At 36.1% G+C, this 19261-nt stretch overlaps 1 protein-coding gene across 10 annotated transcripts in view; it reads left to right on the forward strand.

The window, feature by feature from the left end:
- Window positions 1-19261, forward strand: part of RABGAP1L (RAB GTPase activating protein 1 like) — a 716515-nt gene that overhangs the window by 146127 nt on the left and 551127 nt on the right. For all 10 annotated transcript variants that reach the window (XM_074222075.1, XM_074222079.1, XM_074222077.1 and 7 more), the window contains one exon: window positions 8774-8840. In XM_074222075.1, the coding sequence (XP_074078176.1) occupies window positions 8774-8840 (67 nt within the window). The remainder of the gene's footprint in view (window positions 1-8773; window positions 8841-19261) is intronic.

The raw sequence follows: 19261 nt of genomic DNA on the forward strand, positions 1-19261 counted from the left end.
CCTCAGAGATGCTTTGATTTGCATTTCTCTAATAAGTAATGATTTAGAGCAATTTTTTCATATGACTTTGGATTGCTTTGATTTCCTCATCTGAAAATTGCCTTTGCATATCCTTTGATCATTTGTCAATTGTGGGGAATGGCCTGTTTTTTAAAAATTTGACTCAGTTCTCTGTATATTTTAGAAACGAGTCCTTTGTCACAAATACTAGTTGTAAAGACTTCCCAGTTTATTACATTTCTTTTGATCTTGGTTATAGTGGTTTTGTCTGTGCAGAAGCTTTTTAATTTAATGTAATCAAAGTCATCTAGTTTGTTTTTGGTGATGTTCTCTATCTCTCTTCCTCATTCATAAATGCTTCCTTTTCCATAGATCTGGCAGGTAAATGACTCCTTGATCTTCTAGTTTGCTTATAATATTGTTTTTTATGTCTAAATCCTGTATCCATCTTGGTATAGGGTGTGAGGTGTTGATATAATCTAAGTTTCTTCCATACTAACTTCCAATTTTCCTAGCAGTTTTTGTTGAAGACAAAGTTTTTATCTCAATAGTTGAACTCTTTGGGTTTATTAAATAGCAGATTACTATAATAATTTCCTACTATTTCACCTAGTCTATTCCACTGACCTACCAATCTATTTCTTAGCCAATACCAGACAGTTTTGATGACTGATGCTTTATGATACAATTTTAGAAATGTTTCTTATTATTGATAAAAAATTACTTTCTTCTTCTGCACTGAATTTTTGCATGTTTTAACTAGGGGAAAACTATATATAAATCTACACTTAAAGCTATAGGTAAAAAAGCTATATACAAAATATGCTGTTGTTGTTTAGTTGTTTTTCAACTGTTTCTGACTCTTAGTGACACCCTTTGGGGTCTTGGCAGATACTGGAGTGGTTTGCCATTTTCTTCTCCAGCTCATTTTACAGATGAGGAAAATGAGGCAAACAGGGTGAAATGACTTGCCCAGGGTTACCCAGCTAGGAAATGTCTGATGCCAAATTTGAACTCAGGAAGATGAGTCCTCCTGACTCCAAGACTGGCTCTTGGTGTACTGTAGTGTCATTGAGTGATCCTTTTAAAGCTATAAAAAGGTATATTTTGAATATTTTAACCAGCGTTCATAATATATGGTGAAAATTCTATATAAGGCAGAGGACAGAGTACTGAAACTAAAGTCAATAAGACCTGAGTTCAAATTTAACCTCAGACACTTACTAGCTATGTGACCCACACCTGTGTGACAAAAGGAGGATAGAAATATTGCCTACTTACCAAGGTTATTATGAGAATAAAATCACACTATTCATAAAGAACTTTGTAAGTCTTAAAGTACTGTGTATTTTTTTCTTCTACTTATGTGAGTAAAGTTGTCTATCACTCTTTAGTATTTTCATGAAATCTATAATTACTACTGTTTTTCATATAAAATCTATTACCTTCCAGACTGCAGTTTTTCACGCTTCTAAAAATTTTAGTTACCTTCAAAATCAAAGTAAGTTTTTATGCTATATATATATATGTATATACACACACACTATATATATATGATTTTATTCTCAACATTTTCTCAAGATTGCAATGAAAGCCTTAAAGGGAGGCTTTGGTTTCCTTCTAATTGCCTACTATCCAGATGATAGGTGAATGAAGATGATGGAGAAAAGAGGGACTACGGAAGAGGAAATGTGGAAGTAGAAGTGGCAGGATTTGGAACCTGTTGATCTGTGCAGTTAGAAGGAATTGAGGATACTTATGTATCTAGTTGGTAACAAAATTTTCATCCTCTCTAAGAAAAAGGAGACTTTTGAGATTAAATGGAACCAAGTTTTCCTTGGTATGTAGTTGATACTTCATCTGTATTGATTGATGATTGTCTTTTTGAGGAACAAGTTATTAGGTCAGAGTACTCATATTTTTCCATCATAATTCCTGAGACCTTTCCAACCTATGAGTGAGGATCAAGGTAGGTAATATAACAATCTACTTGGAGACCCCTGCTTGCCTGTCAGCTTTCATATTTAGTTGCTTTGTGACCTTTGAAAATTGACTTAACCTTTTTAAAGCCTTAATTTTCTCATAAAAGATGGTGGAAATGGTTATTCACATTATTAACCTTACAGAATTGTGAATAAAGGATTTGTAAATTATAAAATGCCATATAAAGTTCAGCTAAAATTTAGGTAACTTGATGCAATAGAAAGGCTGCTATGGGGGGGCAGCTAGGTGGCACAGTGGATAGAGCGTCAGACCTCAAGTCTAGTGGACTTGAGTTTAAATTCAGCCTCAGACACTTGATACTTAATAGCTGTGTGGCCTTGGGCAAGTCACTTAACCTCCTTACCTCACTAAAACAAAAACAAATAAAAAGAAAGGCTACTATCTCTGCAGTTAGAGAATGTATGTTTATATCCCACCTTTGCTTATTGCTTTTGTGTTGTTTGGCAAGCACTTCCCACTCACACAGTTTCTCATGCATCAAATGAAGGAAATGTACTTGATGGACTCCAAGGTCCTTTTTAGCTCATGTTCTATGAATTATTGTAATGAATCAGGTGCAGTAGTAAAGCTATTAGATAATGTGTGCTTCTTGAGTAATGTAGAATGAGACATCCAAAAATCTATCTAAGAGATTATTAATTTCTTGCTTGGGTTTTTCCCACCTATTATGTTTCATGGAGTTCAGCAATGAGGATGAAGAATAGAGTAATAAATGGTAAATATTAATGGAATTTTACAGTATGATATGCGTGCATGGCAAGGAGTAGACAGTGCCATGCATCTTTTGTTTTTTGCAAGGCAATGGGGTTAAATGACATGCTCAAGGTCACACAGCTAGGTAATTATTAAGTGTCTAAGATTGGATTTGAACTCAAGTTCACCTGATTCCATGACCGGTGCTCTATTCACTGTGCCACCTAGTTGCTCCCAGAGTACCGTGTGTGTGTGTGTGCATATGCATACATATATACATATATATATATATATATACACACACACACACACACACATGTATATATATACATACACATATTTATACATGTATATACATGCGCCTTTCTACAAGGCAGTGGAGTTAAGTGACTTGCTGAAGGTCACAGAGCTACATAATTATTAAGTGTTTGAATCCGGATTTGAACTCAGATTCTCCTGACTCTAGGGCTGGCTCTATCCACTGTGCTGCCTCCTGCCCCTACCTTGTATCTTAAAGATGAGATTGTGAGAACTTCTGGTATTTTGGCAGCATAATGGGTTAGATCTTTTTGGACAGGAGGAGCCTTGTTTTTACTTAAAGCCAAACTTAGAAACCTGATTTGGATTAAGATAGGTATATTTAGGTTCACTGTGTCATAGTTTTCAACTTTCTTGGTTCTATGTAGCATGGTAGATAGATTCCTTTGGAGCCAGGATGATAGGGATTTAAATCCTTCCTCTGTTGCGAAGTGATTATATGCTTCTGGCCATTTAGTCTTTCACCACCTATTGTGGAATAGTAGCAGATTGCCATTGGTAGAATGAATTTCCTCCAAGGGAGGTGCCTACCCCAATGAAACAAGTATTCTAGTTAGTACTGAGACACTTGTTCACAACAACTAGAAGTAAAGGAGAATTTCTTTTGAGTTTCAGGATATTAACACATGCCTCTTACATGACAAATTTTTGGGAAAATAGAGATAATATGGTATAAAATATAAGGACTGCTCTGAAAAATGTAATTTAGAGTTGTAAGGTACTGAGTGACTAGAAAAATAAGTGATGAGATACATACTAGATAATTTATTGTAAGAGAATTAAGAAATATTCTGTTTCAACCTTTGCTTGATATCTTAAGAATTTGCTTCCTGCTTCAATAATCAGTTGTCCTTGAATTCTTGTTTACTATCTGCTGACTTACAGCAACAAAAATCATATTAAAAGAAATTAGTGTTACTGAATATCTTGTTGGATGAATGATTGAAAGAAACATTTCTTGATAATATTTCCATGAAGAATGGGTGAACTAACACAACCAGTGAAGGAATTTGTTTAGCTTGACTGTACATATTTGTTATAAGGAATTTAGTTTCCTTTTTTCTTTCCAATAATTAAAAATTTTTCTAATGTTTTATTATTTTCTTTTAATATGGAACAAATGAAATTTACTTATATAATTTGACAGTTTTAAAAATCAGATTAAATAATGAGACAACTTGGGCTATTTATTGCTTACTAGGTTGCTTCTATTTGATTTTATAAATTCTAAATAGCTCTTAATAAATTTATCCAGTGACTGTTTAGTGATTCAGTGGGTCACTTTTAGGATTAATACATAGATGCAGTTTTCTTGGTTTATAGCATTCTGTTATAAAAATTGGAGGCACACATTAATTGTCATTATATTCAGCATTCAAAGGTATTTCCTATAATTTCTAAAGTGATCTTCCTGTGTACCTTTAAGCTCTTTTGCTCTAATCCCTTTTCTTTTATTAACTCTTCTCTTTGCATACCATTTCTGTTCTCTGATGCCCCATTGAGGATTTTTTTTTTTGGTACTGTCTCCTTCTTTTATGCCTATTCCTGGATTTTCCTCAACTTTAAAGCAACTATCTTTTGATTCTGTTCATTCTTTCAAGTTTTTCTAGATCTCTCCTATATCTCATTGCCGAATTCCACTGATTTGTAACTGATCCATTCTCGACTCTTACAGAAGCCACTCTTTTCAATATTTCTAACCATATTTTTTTTTTTAGTTTTTTCAAGGCAATGGGGTTAAGTGGCTTGCCCAAGGCCACACAGCTAGGTAATTATTAAGTGTCTGAGGCCGGATTTGAACTCAGGTACTCCTGACTCCAGGGCCAGTGTTCTATCCAATGAGCCATCTAGCCACTCCTCTAACCATTTTTCTGCTGCTGAATTCAGTGGTTTTTTTTTTTTCTCTCACTTAATCTTTCTTGGTTTCTCTGGGATTTTGGACAATGGATCATCACTTCTTACTGCCTCTGAGCTCTCTGCCAAAAAAGTGCAGCAGTATAGACAAGTAGAGCCAAAATCATTTGATTGTTCTTTCTTACTGTTTTTTTAGTGTCTCTCAGAGTTCTTTTTGTCATCACTTCTTACTTTTTGATGTCTGATTCCATGTGATCAGTTATCAAACCAACTTTATGACTTTCAAATCTGTATATCCTCCAAGAATCAATGTAATTTGAATTCCTCCCTTACATCACCAAATGCTTGCTAATCATATCTACCTTGAAGTCCCAATAGCATCATATTTTCGTGGAACGTTATAGGTAGGAAGTAGATTAAGGAACAAGGAAAAAGAAGATTCTAGTGAACTGTCAGCAAGAATTAATATTATTGACTGCCAGCAAAACAATAATGTTAGACTAGATAGATAGCTTTGTAGTATCCAGAAGAGTTCTACTGGATGTGGCCTTTGTTATATATCATTTTGCATATTTTTTTCTATACTGGATATTTTAGGAAGAATCTAAATAAACTTGAGCTGTACTGGTTAGAGGGCAAAGTGACTGCTGAGGAGACTCCATATGTACCCCATATAAAGATTACTGAAACTAATAGGGATCTTTAGATTAGAGAGATTGGGGGGGGCAAAATTAGTGTCTTCAACCCTTTGAACACTTTGAAAATGATTAGATTAGATTATTTCTCCATTTTTTTCAGAAGATCTCAGAGGATACAATTAGGATCAGTAATTATGAGTTATAGGAGACAGATTTCAGCTCAGTATATGGAAACACTTCCTAACTAGCTATAATTGTCCATAAATTGATTTAGCAGCAAACAATCACTGGAACTTTTAGACTGTGGTTGAATGATCACTTATAAAGGAAGATAGTTCAAGGATTTATCTTTGCGATAAAGATTAGATTAGATGATCTCTTTGAAATTTTAAGTTCTCATGAATCTGATACAGTTATTTTAGTATTTCATTTGGCTAAAATATTAGTACTAGCTAAAGTGGCTGCTTTTGTACAGCCCTGATTTACTTAGGTGGATAAATTAGCTTTGCCTTAGATCCTAGTCCCATTATAAAAAGATCAAGTAGGTTGTTGGATCAAAAAATTCATTATAAAGGATGTTTTTATTTTTGTGGTTGAATTTGAATTTTTCATTCAAATAATTTAAATATTAATAGGCTTGTTTCTATTTTGAATTACCATTTAATAGTATGTAGCTATATTTTTCTCCTTGGGTTATTTTTGTTTAGTCAATTATTATTTAAACTCATCCTTAAATGATTTTTCTATTTTTTTATAGCTCTATAGGATCATTTATCCTTTTGTTAAATTATGATCAAAGATTTATACATGCCTGAATTTTATATTTTAAATACAATTGAGCTTTTAAGATGTCTATATTATCTCTCCTACAGATGTTATCCTTTGATATTAAAATATAGGTTTATTTTGAGAAATGAATGCAGAAACTGACATTTATACCTCATTCATCATCTAAGAATCCATTCTTATTCAATAAGCATATCTTTTTTCCTATAGTTTATATTGGTTTCAGGTAGCTTATATTTATTTGTGAGGTCCTGTGAGCCCTAGTGTTTTTCAAAAGTCTTTTCTTCTTTTTTTTGATAGGGAAGCATTAGTAGCCAGGGAGATGAGGAAAAGTTTCATATATAAAGTGATGTTTAAGTTAAATCTTGAAGGTAACTAGTGATTTTAGGAAGGAGACATGAGAGAGAATTATTTTTCCAAGAATTGAGTGACTGACAAAGCAAAGGCATGGACATGGCTGTTAGAGTGTTACTTTTGAGGAATTGCATGGAGGCCAGTTGTGTTGGTCTGAAGAGGAGAAATGTTCAATAAAACTGGGGCCAAATTATGAAGGATGTTAAATGCTAAGTGACAGAATTCTTAACTGATTCTAGCTCCAGTAAGAATCTACCAGAATTTGAGTGTATTTGCAATGTACCAGTTACTATCTGCTGTGTCCTAAGAGCACCAAGATGAAAGAATTGTAGTTCATGGCTTCAAGGAACTTAGAATTTAGTTAGGTGATAAATATTAGAGAAGATTGTCAAGTAAGATTTCAAACAGAATGGTGACATTTAATGAGTGGAGGTGAAGGAAAAGCTTTATTGTGGAGGTAGTTCTAGACTCAAGCCTTGAAGGATAGTACAGATAGGTAGAGATATGAGTGGAAACTATTTCAGGAAAGGAAAATGATGGACAGAAAGCTATGAAAGGTAGGAATGTCAGGACAATGTACCCAGAACTAGGGTACAGACTATACCACTAAAGAGAAGATGATGTGAGTGGAAGCTTCTGGAACAGAGGAATGGGGCCATCCCGACTTTTGGGAGTATCTCTTTGACAGCTCTGTGGATAATGTATCAGAGAGAGCTGAAATTGAAAGAGGGAGGGAAACATTTTACAGCTGTTCCTCTAGTTCAGTTGAGAGATGATGGTTACTGATTTAGAATAGGGTGGTTGTGGTATGAGTAAAGAAAAGTATGATTCCATGGGATCTTGAAGAAATTGCCAATGGGGCTTTTGGTGGGAGAGAGTGGATTGTCACAGATGAATCCCAGGTATTAAATATGGGTTTCTGATGAAAGAGGGTGGTGCACTCAACAGAATATGAATGTTAGGGAGGAGGAGAGATGTAACTTTAGGGACAATCACTCCTAAAGGTAGTGTGTTCTGTACTGTATGTATTTTAAACCTATTTCTGCTGACTCATTCTCCGACCTCAGATTTGTTGTTGTCTATGACTCAATTTCCTGGTTTGTAAAATGAAGGTGATTGGACTAAGATCTCCAAGTCTCTTTCAGCTCTACTATGTGATGATTCTATGTACTTAGCAGTCTTATTGGTCTTTTTTTGGGGGGGGGTGGGATATCAAAGTTAGTTTCTGGAAAGCTGGAGAAAATACTTGGAAGGATTCTTTCAATCATAAGGACTCTTTATAATGTATCTCTGTTTGAATGAGGAAATCACAGAATCCTTGAATCTTGGGAAATGAGAGACCTCAGATATTGTCTAGTATAAACTCTAAATAAACTATGAATCTGTCTTTAAAGATAATCAATATTTAATCTGTATTCACTGAACTAATGCTTTGGGAAACTGTAATTATGGTTTTTATCCTCAAAATCTCCTGTGACAAATTAATTAAGTTAGTGATTCTTGACCTAGATATTAAAAATAATGTACAAGTGAAATCTCATATTTGAAAATTAATGCCTTAACCAATACTCTCTCCTCTTTTGATCAGCACTTAATTTGAAGACCATTTCTAGTGTGTCTAGGGTAAATACTCACACCATTGTTAATTTTTTAAATGCAAAATGACGTCATTTTCACATCAAATTATACAATTTAATGTAGCATTATAAACAATTTTAATTTATGTATGATAAAATGTGAATAACCATTTATAGGAGTTGAGGTTCTTAGGTGGGAATGATGTTCGTTTTTTATTCTTAAGGCTATGACATCAGGGAGGTGATTTGAGTGGGGTGTGACAGCCTCACTTTCTCCTCCAGAGTCAGCTGGGTTCAGTGGCCAGACATGGATCAAGATGACTGGAGACAATCAGGGTTAATTGACTTGCCCAAGGTCTCCCAGCTAGTAAGTGGCAAGTGTGTGAGACTAGAGTCAAACTCCCATCCTCCTGACTCCAAAGCCAGGGCTCTCTCCACTGTACCTAGTTTAGGCGGGAATATAATTATAAGTAGATTTTCTGCCTAATGGGCTAAAATCTTTGATTTAATGGTTTATTATTTCTTAATTTTTTTCTTTAATATTTTCAGGTGTTTTGGAATGTTATTAAGCCCAGGTCGAAACGTGAAGAACAGTGACATGCATTTACTGGATATGGTAATGATCTTCTTAACACCTTAACCAAGTATAGATCATGGTTATTTTTTCAAGATGTCAAATGCCCTGTTGAGATATCTGTCATAATTTTTTAAGGAACTATTTTCTAGCCCATAATTTTGTTTAATAAGGTCCTTTGGAAACCTGAACCTGAAATTACTAGAGGTGGGAAATAGGTACATTCCTACTGAAGGAATTACATGAAAGGTAGAAGCCAATAAATGTTAGTGTTTTGATAAAGCCCCCTTTATTCATATGTTGTTAAACTTTTTAGGAAATTGTCTTTTCTTTGATGACTAATAATAGTTAGAATATTAAAATAACAGACACCTCCTGTTATTTACAGTAGTATAATATTATTAATTTGAATATTATGATTGACATTTCTTTTTAAAAATTTCTCTTTCTTTCTACCATCTTTTTGATGGTCTTAGAAAAATGAATTGCCTTTGATATGGCATTTAAAGGTCTTTAAAAATTGTGAGTTTGAGAAAATTGGAATTTTTTATAGCAGCTACAAGTCAACAATCAGAATCATAGCTAATAACCAGAGTACCAGCTATTATTAGCATTAATGATGAAATTGGGCATAAATTTTACAAGTTCTATAAGAAGGGAGAGCCAGTCTTATGGTTGATACTAGATTTTTTTTGGTCAATATTTTTTCTTGACCACAGGTTATATTCTATATGAATTCTAAAATTCCTTCTCTAAAACAGTATATGTGTTGATATTTCTATGAAATTTTTTTTTAGGTTTTTGCAAGGCAATGGGATTAAGTGGCTTGCCCAAGGTCACACAGCTAGGTATTTCTATGAATTTTTTAGGAATCTGTTTTCTTTAGAATTAATCAGGAAAAGTTTCCCATGAATTTTCTAAATGTGTTTTAATTGAAATTATACCAACAGTCATTTGATCCCAGAAACTCAAGTTAGCCATACTTTGCCTGTTAGCTGTCTAGATGTTAAAGTGTAAACCTCTAAAACCTCAAAAATGCTGTTTGACCTAGCAAATTTCTCTGAAAAGCCTTAAACCAGAGCATCAGTATATATTTTCTTGAGCCTTTTCAATAGTCTTTGACAGTGGGTCAGCTAGGTGGTGCAATGAATAGAGCACCGGCCCGGGAGTCAGGAGGACCTGAATTCAAATCCTACCTCAGACACTTAAGCCTAGTTGTGTGACCTTGGGCAAGTCACTTAACCCTATTACCTTAAATAAATAAAAAAAAATTCAAAAAGTAGTCATTGACAAGTATATATATTTATATATATATATTGACAAGTATATATATTTAAAGACTGGATGTAGTTGGGTGTGGAGAGAGGTTATTATCAGTAGTACCTCTGGTGAAGCGAAAGTAAGCAAAGTTAGTATGGGAAGGATGACTTGTTTATATACTTATATGGATTTTATCATTCTGTTTTATCCATGTTATTCTTGAGAATTGAATAATTCTGAAATAAATTCTTATTACACAGAAAGAATTATGCATTAGATCAGATTTAGTTCAAGAAATATTTATGATGTTTTTACTCTCATTGGGGTGTGCAAACAAAACAAGATGGTCCCTGTCCTCAAGGAACTTATATCTCAATGGAAGTAGAGTGGGTATGACATGCATATAGAAAACAATATGTCAGATATATACATCAAAACTATACTTGCAGTTTTAAGAGGGAGAAACTGATCACCATTGACCACAAAAGGGAAAGGAATATCATAATCAATAATAATAATAATAACAATAATAATATCTAACATTTATATGCCACTTTAAAGTTTACAAAATGTTTTCCAAATATTATTTCATTTTATCTTTGCAGCTACCTGTCAAAGTTGAAGCTATCATTACCCCATTTTACAGATGAGAAAACTGAGACAGATAGCGACTAAGTGACTTGCTTAATAATACATAGCTCTTAAATATCTTGAGTATATTAAGTATATGAGTTCATGTATTCCTGATTCCAGGTATAGCACTCTGTCCATTGAGCCACCTGACTATCATTTTAGGGAAGTGATACTGGAGTTAGATTTTAAAGAAATGTAAGAATTCTTTGTGACAGAGTAAAGTAGGATTGTGTTTTAGATAGAAGGGATCACTTCTTTGAAGTCACAGAGAAAGGAAATACAATTGTGTCTAAAGAATGGCTAGCATAATTTGATTGACTAGAAGAGAAAGTGTATTAATAATAAAAATGGAAAAGAAAGAGGAACTCAAATTGTGGCCAAACTTGTTATATTACTGTAAATCTATCATTCCTTTCCATCTTTTCAGTTTCCTTTGAGGATGCCATCATCTTTCTAGTCAATGAGATTCATATCTTTGGAGTCATACTTATTCTTCTCTCTCCCTCTGGACTTCTTTCCTCTATTTTTAATTACTTACCATTTCTTTACTATTTTATCTCTACAAAATCTCTTATCTTTGTCTTCTCTTCACTAATGCAACTTTGAGCTAGTTGATGTATACTGTCTTTGTAGTTATTTACTGCTGTAAATATCTTTGTACATATATAATATTTCTCTCTGTGTTCTTCTTGGGATCTATATTTAGCAGTGATGCATTGTGAGGCATTGCCTATACCATTTAGTGATTTTCTTTTGCCTCTTTTTATATCCTCAGCATTTAGCACAATGCTTTTTGACTGATTGATCAACTGACTTTTTAAAACTCTTTGTGAGTGGGACTTGTTTCAGTTCTTTTATTTGTGCCAAGCTTGGAGTATGGTACCTGGAACCTAGCTGGTGATTGATTAAATATTTGTTGATTGCTGATTCCAAATTGTTTTTCACGATGTTTAAACCAAGCTTCAGGTCTTTTGTCTTTTGTCATATTCACAAATCTGATAGGTAAGAAGAGATTGAACCTCAGAATTTAAAAAAATTACATTTCTCAAATTCTTAGTGAGTTGAAATGTCAGTATCATACTGCTGATTTGTAATTCTTCTGAAACCCTCTTTATGTTTCTTGCCTTCTTTTCCATTAGGGAATGGTTTTTATTTTTTTACTATTTCTAACTTTCCTCATAGATAGATGATAGAGATTTTTCCCCCCACTTAACTACTCATCTTCTAATTCTGGCTGCATTGATTTGTTTCAGTTTTATATTGTTTAACTTACCTGTTTTATCTTTTATTATGAGAGGCAGCATGACATAGTAGAAGGAGAGCCAGTCTCAGAGCAATTCAGTATCTGTGTCTGAGACTTTCTGACTCTGTGCCTCTGGGCAAGTCACTTAACTTTTTCTAGTGTACTAGACAACTCTGTAAGACCAAGAGACAATACTGTCCTGCATTGATAAAGTTCCACATATTGGCAAACTTTAATCTTGTGATTACTTCTATCCCTTATTTAGTTAAGAATTCTCTCTTGTGACATAGTTGTAAAAGGTAACTCCTTCCATTCTTCTCCTATTTGTTTATGATCTATTATTTTATATTTAGATCATGTATGCTTTGAAGGTTATAGATTATAACTTGTTGATCTAAACATGATTTTTTCCAAATTATCTCAGTAGTTTTTTCCCCCACCTCAAAGAGGAAGTCTGTATCCTCCAAGTGATTACTATCCTGGGGTTTGTTGAACACTGGGATGTTATCTATTTTCAGTTACTTTTGAGTCTTACTTAACTAATCAATTACATTGTTTAATTTTGCTATTTTTAAAAACCTGTTCCAAGCCACTTTGACGATTACTGTTTTAGGGTAGAATTTTGATAATGCTAGGCTGCTTCTGTGTCTATGGCTTTTACTCGTCTTCCTTGATGTTCTTGACTTTTTGATCCCCCATATGAATTTTGATATTATTTTGTTTAGTTCTAAATTGAATTTCCTTGTTTTTTGGAATGGCATTAAATTTGTAAATTAAAAAAGAATAAATTTCTTCCTGAATTTGTGTATTGTCCTGGGCAATATCCATGCTTGTTATTTCCAATTTTAATATTTGTGCTCCCTATTAACTGCTGGGAAAGTTTTGAAGAATTCATATTTAAACCAATCTGTCATTTAATGCCATATTTTAAGTATTTACCATTTTTTAGAACATTGTGTTTGGTATTAGAAGAGATAGAATGCTAAATAAGACATGACCACTTCCATCTTGTAATATATAATCTAGAAAAGAGGGCACTGTATATGCACAGAGAGAAATCTAATTGAAATATATTAGTTATGCTATCTTAATGCTATATGAAAATTCCTTTGACAATATGCTTCTTTATATTTACTGAAACTTGGAATATAATTTAAAAAAAATTTATTTAAGGCACTGGGGTTAAATGACTTGCCCAAGGTCACACAGTGAGGTAATTATTAAGGGTCTAAGATCAGATTTGAATTCAGGTCCTCCTGACTCCAGGCCTGGTGCTCTATCCACTCTGCCACCTACCTGCCCCCAGAATATAATTTAATAGTTTTTTTCTAGACTCAGTTCATCAGACAGTACTTTCTCTAGGAAGAAATAATGTGTGCATTTTGAAAATGCTTATATATTACATACATACCCCATGTCAGGGCAGAGATAAAAAGGACATAGTTCCTGACCTCCAGCAGCTTACGTTTTGATGGAGGAGACAACCATATGCATAAATAAGCATTTATAGAATACATACAATTAGATGGTATAGTGGACAAAGCACTGAACCTGGAGTCAGGAAGACTTATCCTCCTGAGTTCAGATCTATCCTCAGAACTTGCTAACTGTGTGACCCTGGACAAGTTACGTAACCATGTTTGCCTCAGGTTCCTCATCTGTAAAATGAACTAGAGAAGGAATTGGCAAATCACTAGAGCAAGGGTGTTCAACCTTTTAACTTTTCTGGGTCACTTCACCGACCACATATAGAATTTAACATTTATGACTATTGTTGGGATATTATAATAACAGTTATTTATGACATTTTACCCTCTCCATCCATAATGACTTTTTATAATCATAAATTGTTATTAGAGGAGAAAGCAAATACATAAATAAGCATATACAGAATACATGTACAGCGGAAGGGTGCTGAGCCTGGAGTCAAGATTATCCTCCTGAGTTCAGATCTAAATGGTTGGACACCCCAGCCTAAAATATTTTTGTCAGTAAAACCCCAAACAGGATCAGGCAGAGATAGATATAACTGAAAAATAACCGAACAAAAAGAAAACCTTCAAAATAAATACAAGGTAATTTTTGGAGTCTGGGTTGGCAGATCCCAGGCAGATCTCTGTTGAAGTTGAAGATGGGAGATGGCATTTCAGGTTGAGGGAGCAGCCACTGATGAGGCATACAATGGGAGACTGTATTGCATGTGAGTTTACTACATAAGCTTCAGAGAAGTAAAGTTGCAAAAGAGGCTATTTTGGAGGGGTGGAGCCAAGATGGTGACAAGAAGGGATCGAGTCTTAGGAGCTCTCTGATAAAACTCATCAACTAAGGACTCTAACTAAACTTTCAAGAGACAGAACCCACAGAGGGACCCAGTGAGGCAGTTCTCTTACTCAAGGTAACCTGGAAAAGAGCAGAAAGGCTCTGCTCCCCGGGGTTGGAGGGGCAGCCTGCCTGAGGGGTGGCCCGCCAGAGCGAAAGAACTTCAGCCTCCCAGAGGCAGCCCCAGGGCACTGGGAGCCCCGGCTCAGAGCAGCGGGGGAGTCTCCTGAGCTACTTCCCCGGGAGCACCGGCACAAAGTGGGGGAACAGCGGGGGACCTCTGCCAGAGGGAGCACGTGGAGCCCAGCCCTCAGGGCACACAGCCAGCAGCCTGGTCTTTCTGCAGCCCAGATCAGGAAACAAGCAGGCGGAGCAGGTAAGCAGGAGCCCCCAGGGCATGAGCCCATTGAGCTGAGGGAGGGGAGTGAAGAGAAACTGTAGAGCTCTGTCCTTTGCCTCTGGAACCGGACTCTGGGGCTCTGACCACATTCAAATCCTGATCCCAGTCTAGGCCCCCCCACAGAACAGCAGGGACCCCCCCCCCCCACCTCATCCCCGTGGCAGAGGGGTGCACTTGTGGTCATTTACAGACCAGGAGGGAGGACAGAGCCTCACACACTGAGACCCTTGTGGGAGTGCCCCAAAAGCTCAGCAAGCACCCCAAAACCAGGCCCAGGCTGGGAAAATGATGAAGCAGAGAAACAAGAGGAAGACCATTGAGAAATATTTTGCATATGAGCCCAAGAAGGATCAAAATAATCAGTCTGAAGATGAGGAAGCACAAGCTCCTGCATCTAAAGGCTCCAAGAAAAACAGAAATTGGGCTCAGGCTATGACAGAGCTCAAAAAAAGACTTTGAAAATCAAATGAGGGAGTTGGAAGAAAAACTGGGAAAAGAAAGGAGAGAGATGCAGGAAAACCATGAAAATGAAGTCAGCAACTTAGTCAAGGAAATCCAAAAAAATGCTGAAGAAAATAGCATGCTAAAAAACAGCTTAGGTCAAATGGATAAAACAGTTCAAAAAGTTATTGAGGAGAAGAATGCCTTAAAAAGCAAAATTGGCCAGATGGAAAAAGAGATAAGAAAACTCTCTGAGGGGAACAAATCCTTCAGACAAAGAAAAGAATTCAGGGAGATTGATGAATTTACCAGAAATCAGGACTCAATACTTCAAAACCAAAAACAATGAAAAATTAGAAGAAAATGTGAAATATCTCATTGAAAAACAACTGATATGGAAAACAGACTTAGGAAAGATAATTTAAAAATTATTGGAATACCTGAAAGTCATGATCAGGAAAAGAGCCTTGACATCATTTTCAAAGAATTACTACAGGAAAATTGCCCTGATATTCTAGAAGCAGAGGGCAAAATAGAAATGGAGAGAATCCACCGATCCCCCAGAGAAAGAGATCCCCAAAAACCAACCCCTAGGAATATTATAGCCAAGTTCCAGAACTCCCAAGTCAAAGAGAAAATATTACAAGCAGCCAGAAGGACACAGTTCAAATATCGTGGAGCTGCAGTCAGGATCACACAGGACTTAGCAGCAACTACATTGGAAGCTCCGTAGGGCTTGGAATATAATATACCAGAAGGCAAAAGAGCTTAGAATGCAGCCAAGAATGAACTATCCGGCGAGGCTGAATGTCCTCTTCCAGAGAAAAAGATGGGCTTTCAATGAACCAGGGGAATTTCAAATGTTCCTGTTGGGATGGCCAGAGCTGAACAGATACAGGACTCAGGTGAAGCATGGAGATTGGAGGAGAGGGGGGAAATATGAGGGACTTAATGATGATGAACTGCATGTATTCCTGCATAGAAAAATGACACTGATAATACTCATATGAACCTTCTCAGTTAATAGAGCAGGTAGAGGGAGCTTTTATAGTTGAAGCACAGGAGAAAGCTGAATTTGAAGATAAAATATGGTGTAAAAATGGAGTCAATAGGAAAAAAAGGGAAATGGAATGGGAGAAAGAAAAAGGAGAGGGGGAATAGTCCAAGATATTTCACATAATAAGATTTTTTTTATTACAATGAGCTATTGCAATGATATGGAAGGGTGGAGGCAAGGGGGAATGAGGGAACCTTTGCTGTCATCAGAGGTGGCTAGGAGAGGAAACAGCATATATACTCAATGGGGTATAGACATCTGGAGTAAGAAGGAGGGGGGAGCAGGGGGAAGGGGTGGAGATGTGAATAAAGGAGGAGAGGATGGACCATGGGGGGAGAGTGGTCAGATAGAACACATTTTCTTTTTTTACTTCTTGCAAGGGGCTGGGATTGGATGGCCTGTCTGGAACCATAGGGCCAGGTGGATGCTGGGCCTAAGGGGTGGTATGGGGGGCTCAGGGCTTCTTGGCCCCAGGACTAGGGATCTGTCTGCTGCACCAGAGAGAAAATATAGTACATGGTAGTGGAGAAATAACAAAGGAGGGAGTTGCGATCAGCAATGGCAACATTGGAAAAATATTGAAGTAACTTTTGCGATGGACTTACCATAATGAATGTGATCCACCCATGACAGAGGTGTTGGTGTTGGAACAAAGACTGAAGCACATTTTTTATTATTATTATTTGGGGGGAGGGTGCAGGGCAAATGGGGCTGGGTGGCCTGCCTGGGGCCACATAGCAGGGTGATCTTTGGGTTTCTGGGGCCGGATTTGGAGCCAGGTGCTCCTGGCTCAAGGGCCAATGCTCTGTCTACCACCCAGCCACCCCTACTATTATTACTATTTTATTTTATTTTGGGTCTTTTTTTTTCTTTTTTGTTTTTGCAGGGCAGTGGGGATCAGGTGGCTTGCATGTCACACGGCTGGGTGATCATTGGGTCTACGGGGCTGGATGTGGGCTTGGGTGCCCGTGGCTCCAGGGCTGGTGCTTTGTCCATTGCGCCACCTGGCCGTACCTACAATCATTACTGTTATTTTTTTATTTTAATTTTTTTTCTCTCCCCTATATCACCCAAGCAAGTCTATATTCATGGGGGGGAGTGGTATTTTGTCTACTCTTAAACAAGAATATTTTATTAATGTAAAAAAAAAATTTTGTACAAAATGAGAATTAAAAAAATTTTTAAAAAGCTGAAAAAAAGAAGAGGCTATTTTGACTGTTTGTTAAATAGTGAGATGAATCAAGTCTAATAAGTTTGGAAAGGTAGGCAGATTGTGAATGGATTGTGAAGGGCTTTAAAGGATAGGGAAGATATATAGATGATCCTTGATATAGATGAGTGATTTTTAAGATGATCCAGAGTTGACTAAAAATACTGAAAAAAAAATTGTTGCTTTCCATGGTATAATGGTGTCATAATGTAGATTTTTTTTTAGGTTTTTGCAAGGCAAATGGGTTTAAGTGGCTTGCACAAGGCCACACAACTAGGTAATTATTAAGTGTCTGAGACCGGATTTGAACCCAGGTACTCCTGACTCCAGGGCTGGTGCTTTATCCACTGTGCCACCTAGCCGCCCCTATAGTGTAGATTAATGTCAGTATTTTAAAAAAGAAATTCATTGTTGGGGGAAAGGGCTAATATATCTCTGTCACTAACCTTTTGTAATTATTGACTCATTCAGTCTTGTCAGACTTTTTGTGACTCTGTGGATTATGTTGCCCATAGGGCTTTCTTGGCCAAGATATTAGAGAGGCTTGCCATTTCTTTCTCCAAGAGATTAAGGAAAAGGAAAAGCAAAGGTTCAGTGACTTGCCCATGATCACATGGCTAGTAAGTGTCTGAGACTGGATTTGAACTCAGGGCTTTCTGTCTCCAGGCCTAGTATTTTATTCACAGGACCATCTAGCTTTCTTTAGTTTCTTTTTGTTTCCTTCCTATTAGCAGGGTCTTTGTTTCTTCTATTTAAATTCCTTTAGGAAACTTTTCATTTTTTTGTTTATAAAATAAAGATTTTATTTTCAATTTTACAATTTTTCACCTTACCTTGCTTCCTTCTCCCTACCTCCCACAGAAGGCAGTCCATTAATCTTTACATTATTTCTATGGTATACATTGATTTAAGTTGAATGTGATGAGAGAGAAATCATATCCTTAAGGAAAAAAAATAAGAGATAGCAAGATTGTATAATAAGATAAGTTTTTTTTTTTTTAAATTAAAGGAAATAGTCTTTGGTCTTTGTTCAAACTCTGCAATTCTTTCTCTGGATACAGTTGGTATTCTACATCACAGATACCTCAGAATTGTGCCTGATTGTTGCACTGATGGAATGAGCAAGTTCCATTAAGGTTGATCATCACCCCCCATGCTGCTCTTAGGGTGTTCAGTGTTCTTCTGGGAACCTTTTCATTTTTAACCATATTTCTGTTCTTAGGGATGATTGGTATATAGGTGTTATTCAGTTGTTTTCACTTGTGTCCGTCTCATCATGGCCCATTTGGGATTTTCTAGCAAAGATATTGGAGTGGTTTGTTATTATAATATCCCAACAGCAGTCATAAATGTTAAATTCTATTCTAAATTCTAAATTCTATTGACAAGTTTTTCTTGGGTGAGGTGGCCCAGAAGAGCTAAAAGGTTGGACACCTCTGCTCTAGTAGTTTGCCAATTCCTTCTCCAGCTCATTTTACACATGAGGAGTCACACAATTAGTAAGGTCTGAAGACAGACCTGAACTCAGGAAGATAAGTCTTCCTTACTGCATAATGCTTATTTTTGTATATAGTTGTCTCCTCCATCAAAATGTAAACTATTGGAGGTCAGCATCCTTTTTATCTCTGCCTTGACTTGGGGGTTGGTGAGTGGTATATAACATTTAAAAAATGCATACATTATTTCCTCCTAGAGAGCACTATCTGATGAATTGAGTTTAGAATAAAATGATTAAATTATATTCCAAGTCTCAGCAAATTTAAGGACAGTAGCAGCATATTACCAAAGGAAGGTTTGAAAGTTTCACATAGGGACAGCTAGGTGGCGCAGTGGATAGATAGAGCACCGGCCCTGGAGTCAGGAGTACCTGAGTTCAAATCTGGCCTCAGACACTTAATAA

Source organism: Macrotis lagotis, chromosome 2 (assembly GCF_037893015.1).
Source record: "Macrotis lagotis isolate mMagLag1 chromosome 2, bilby.v1.9.chrom.fasta, whole genome shotgun sequence".
Lineage (NCBI taxonomy): Eukaryota > Metazoa > Chordata > Mammalia > Peramelemorphia > Peramelidae > Macrotis > Macrotis lagotis.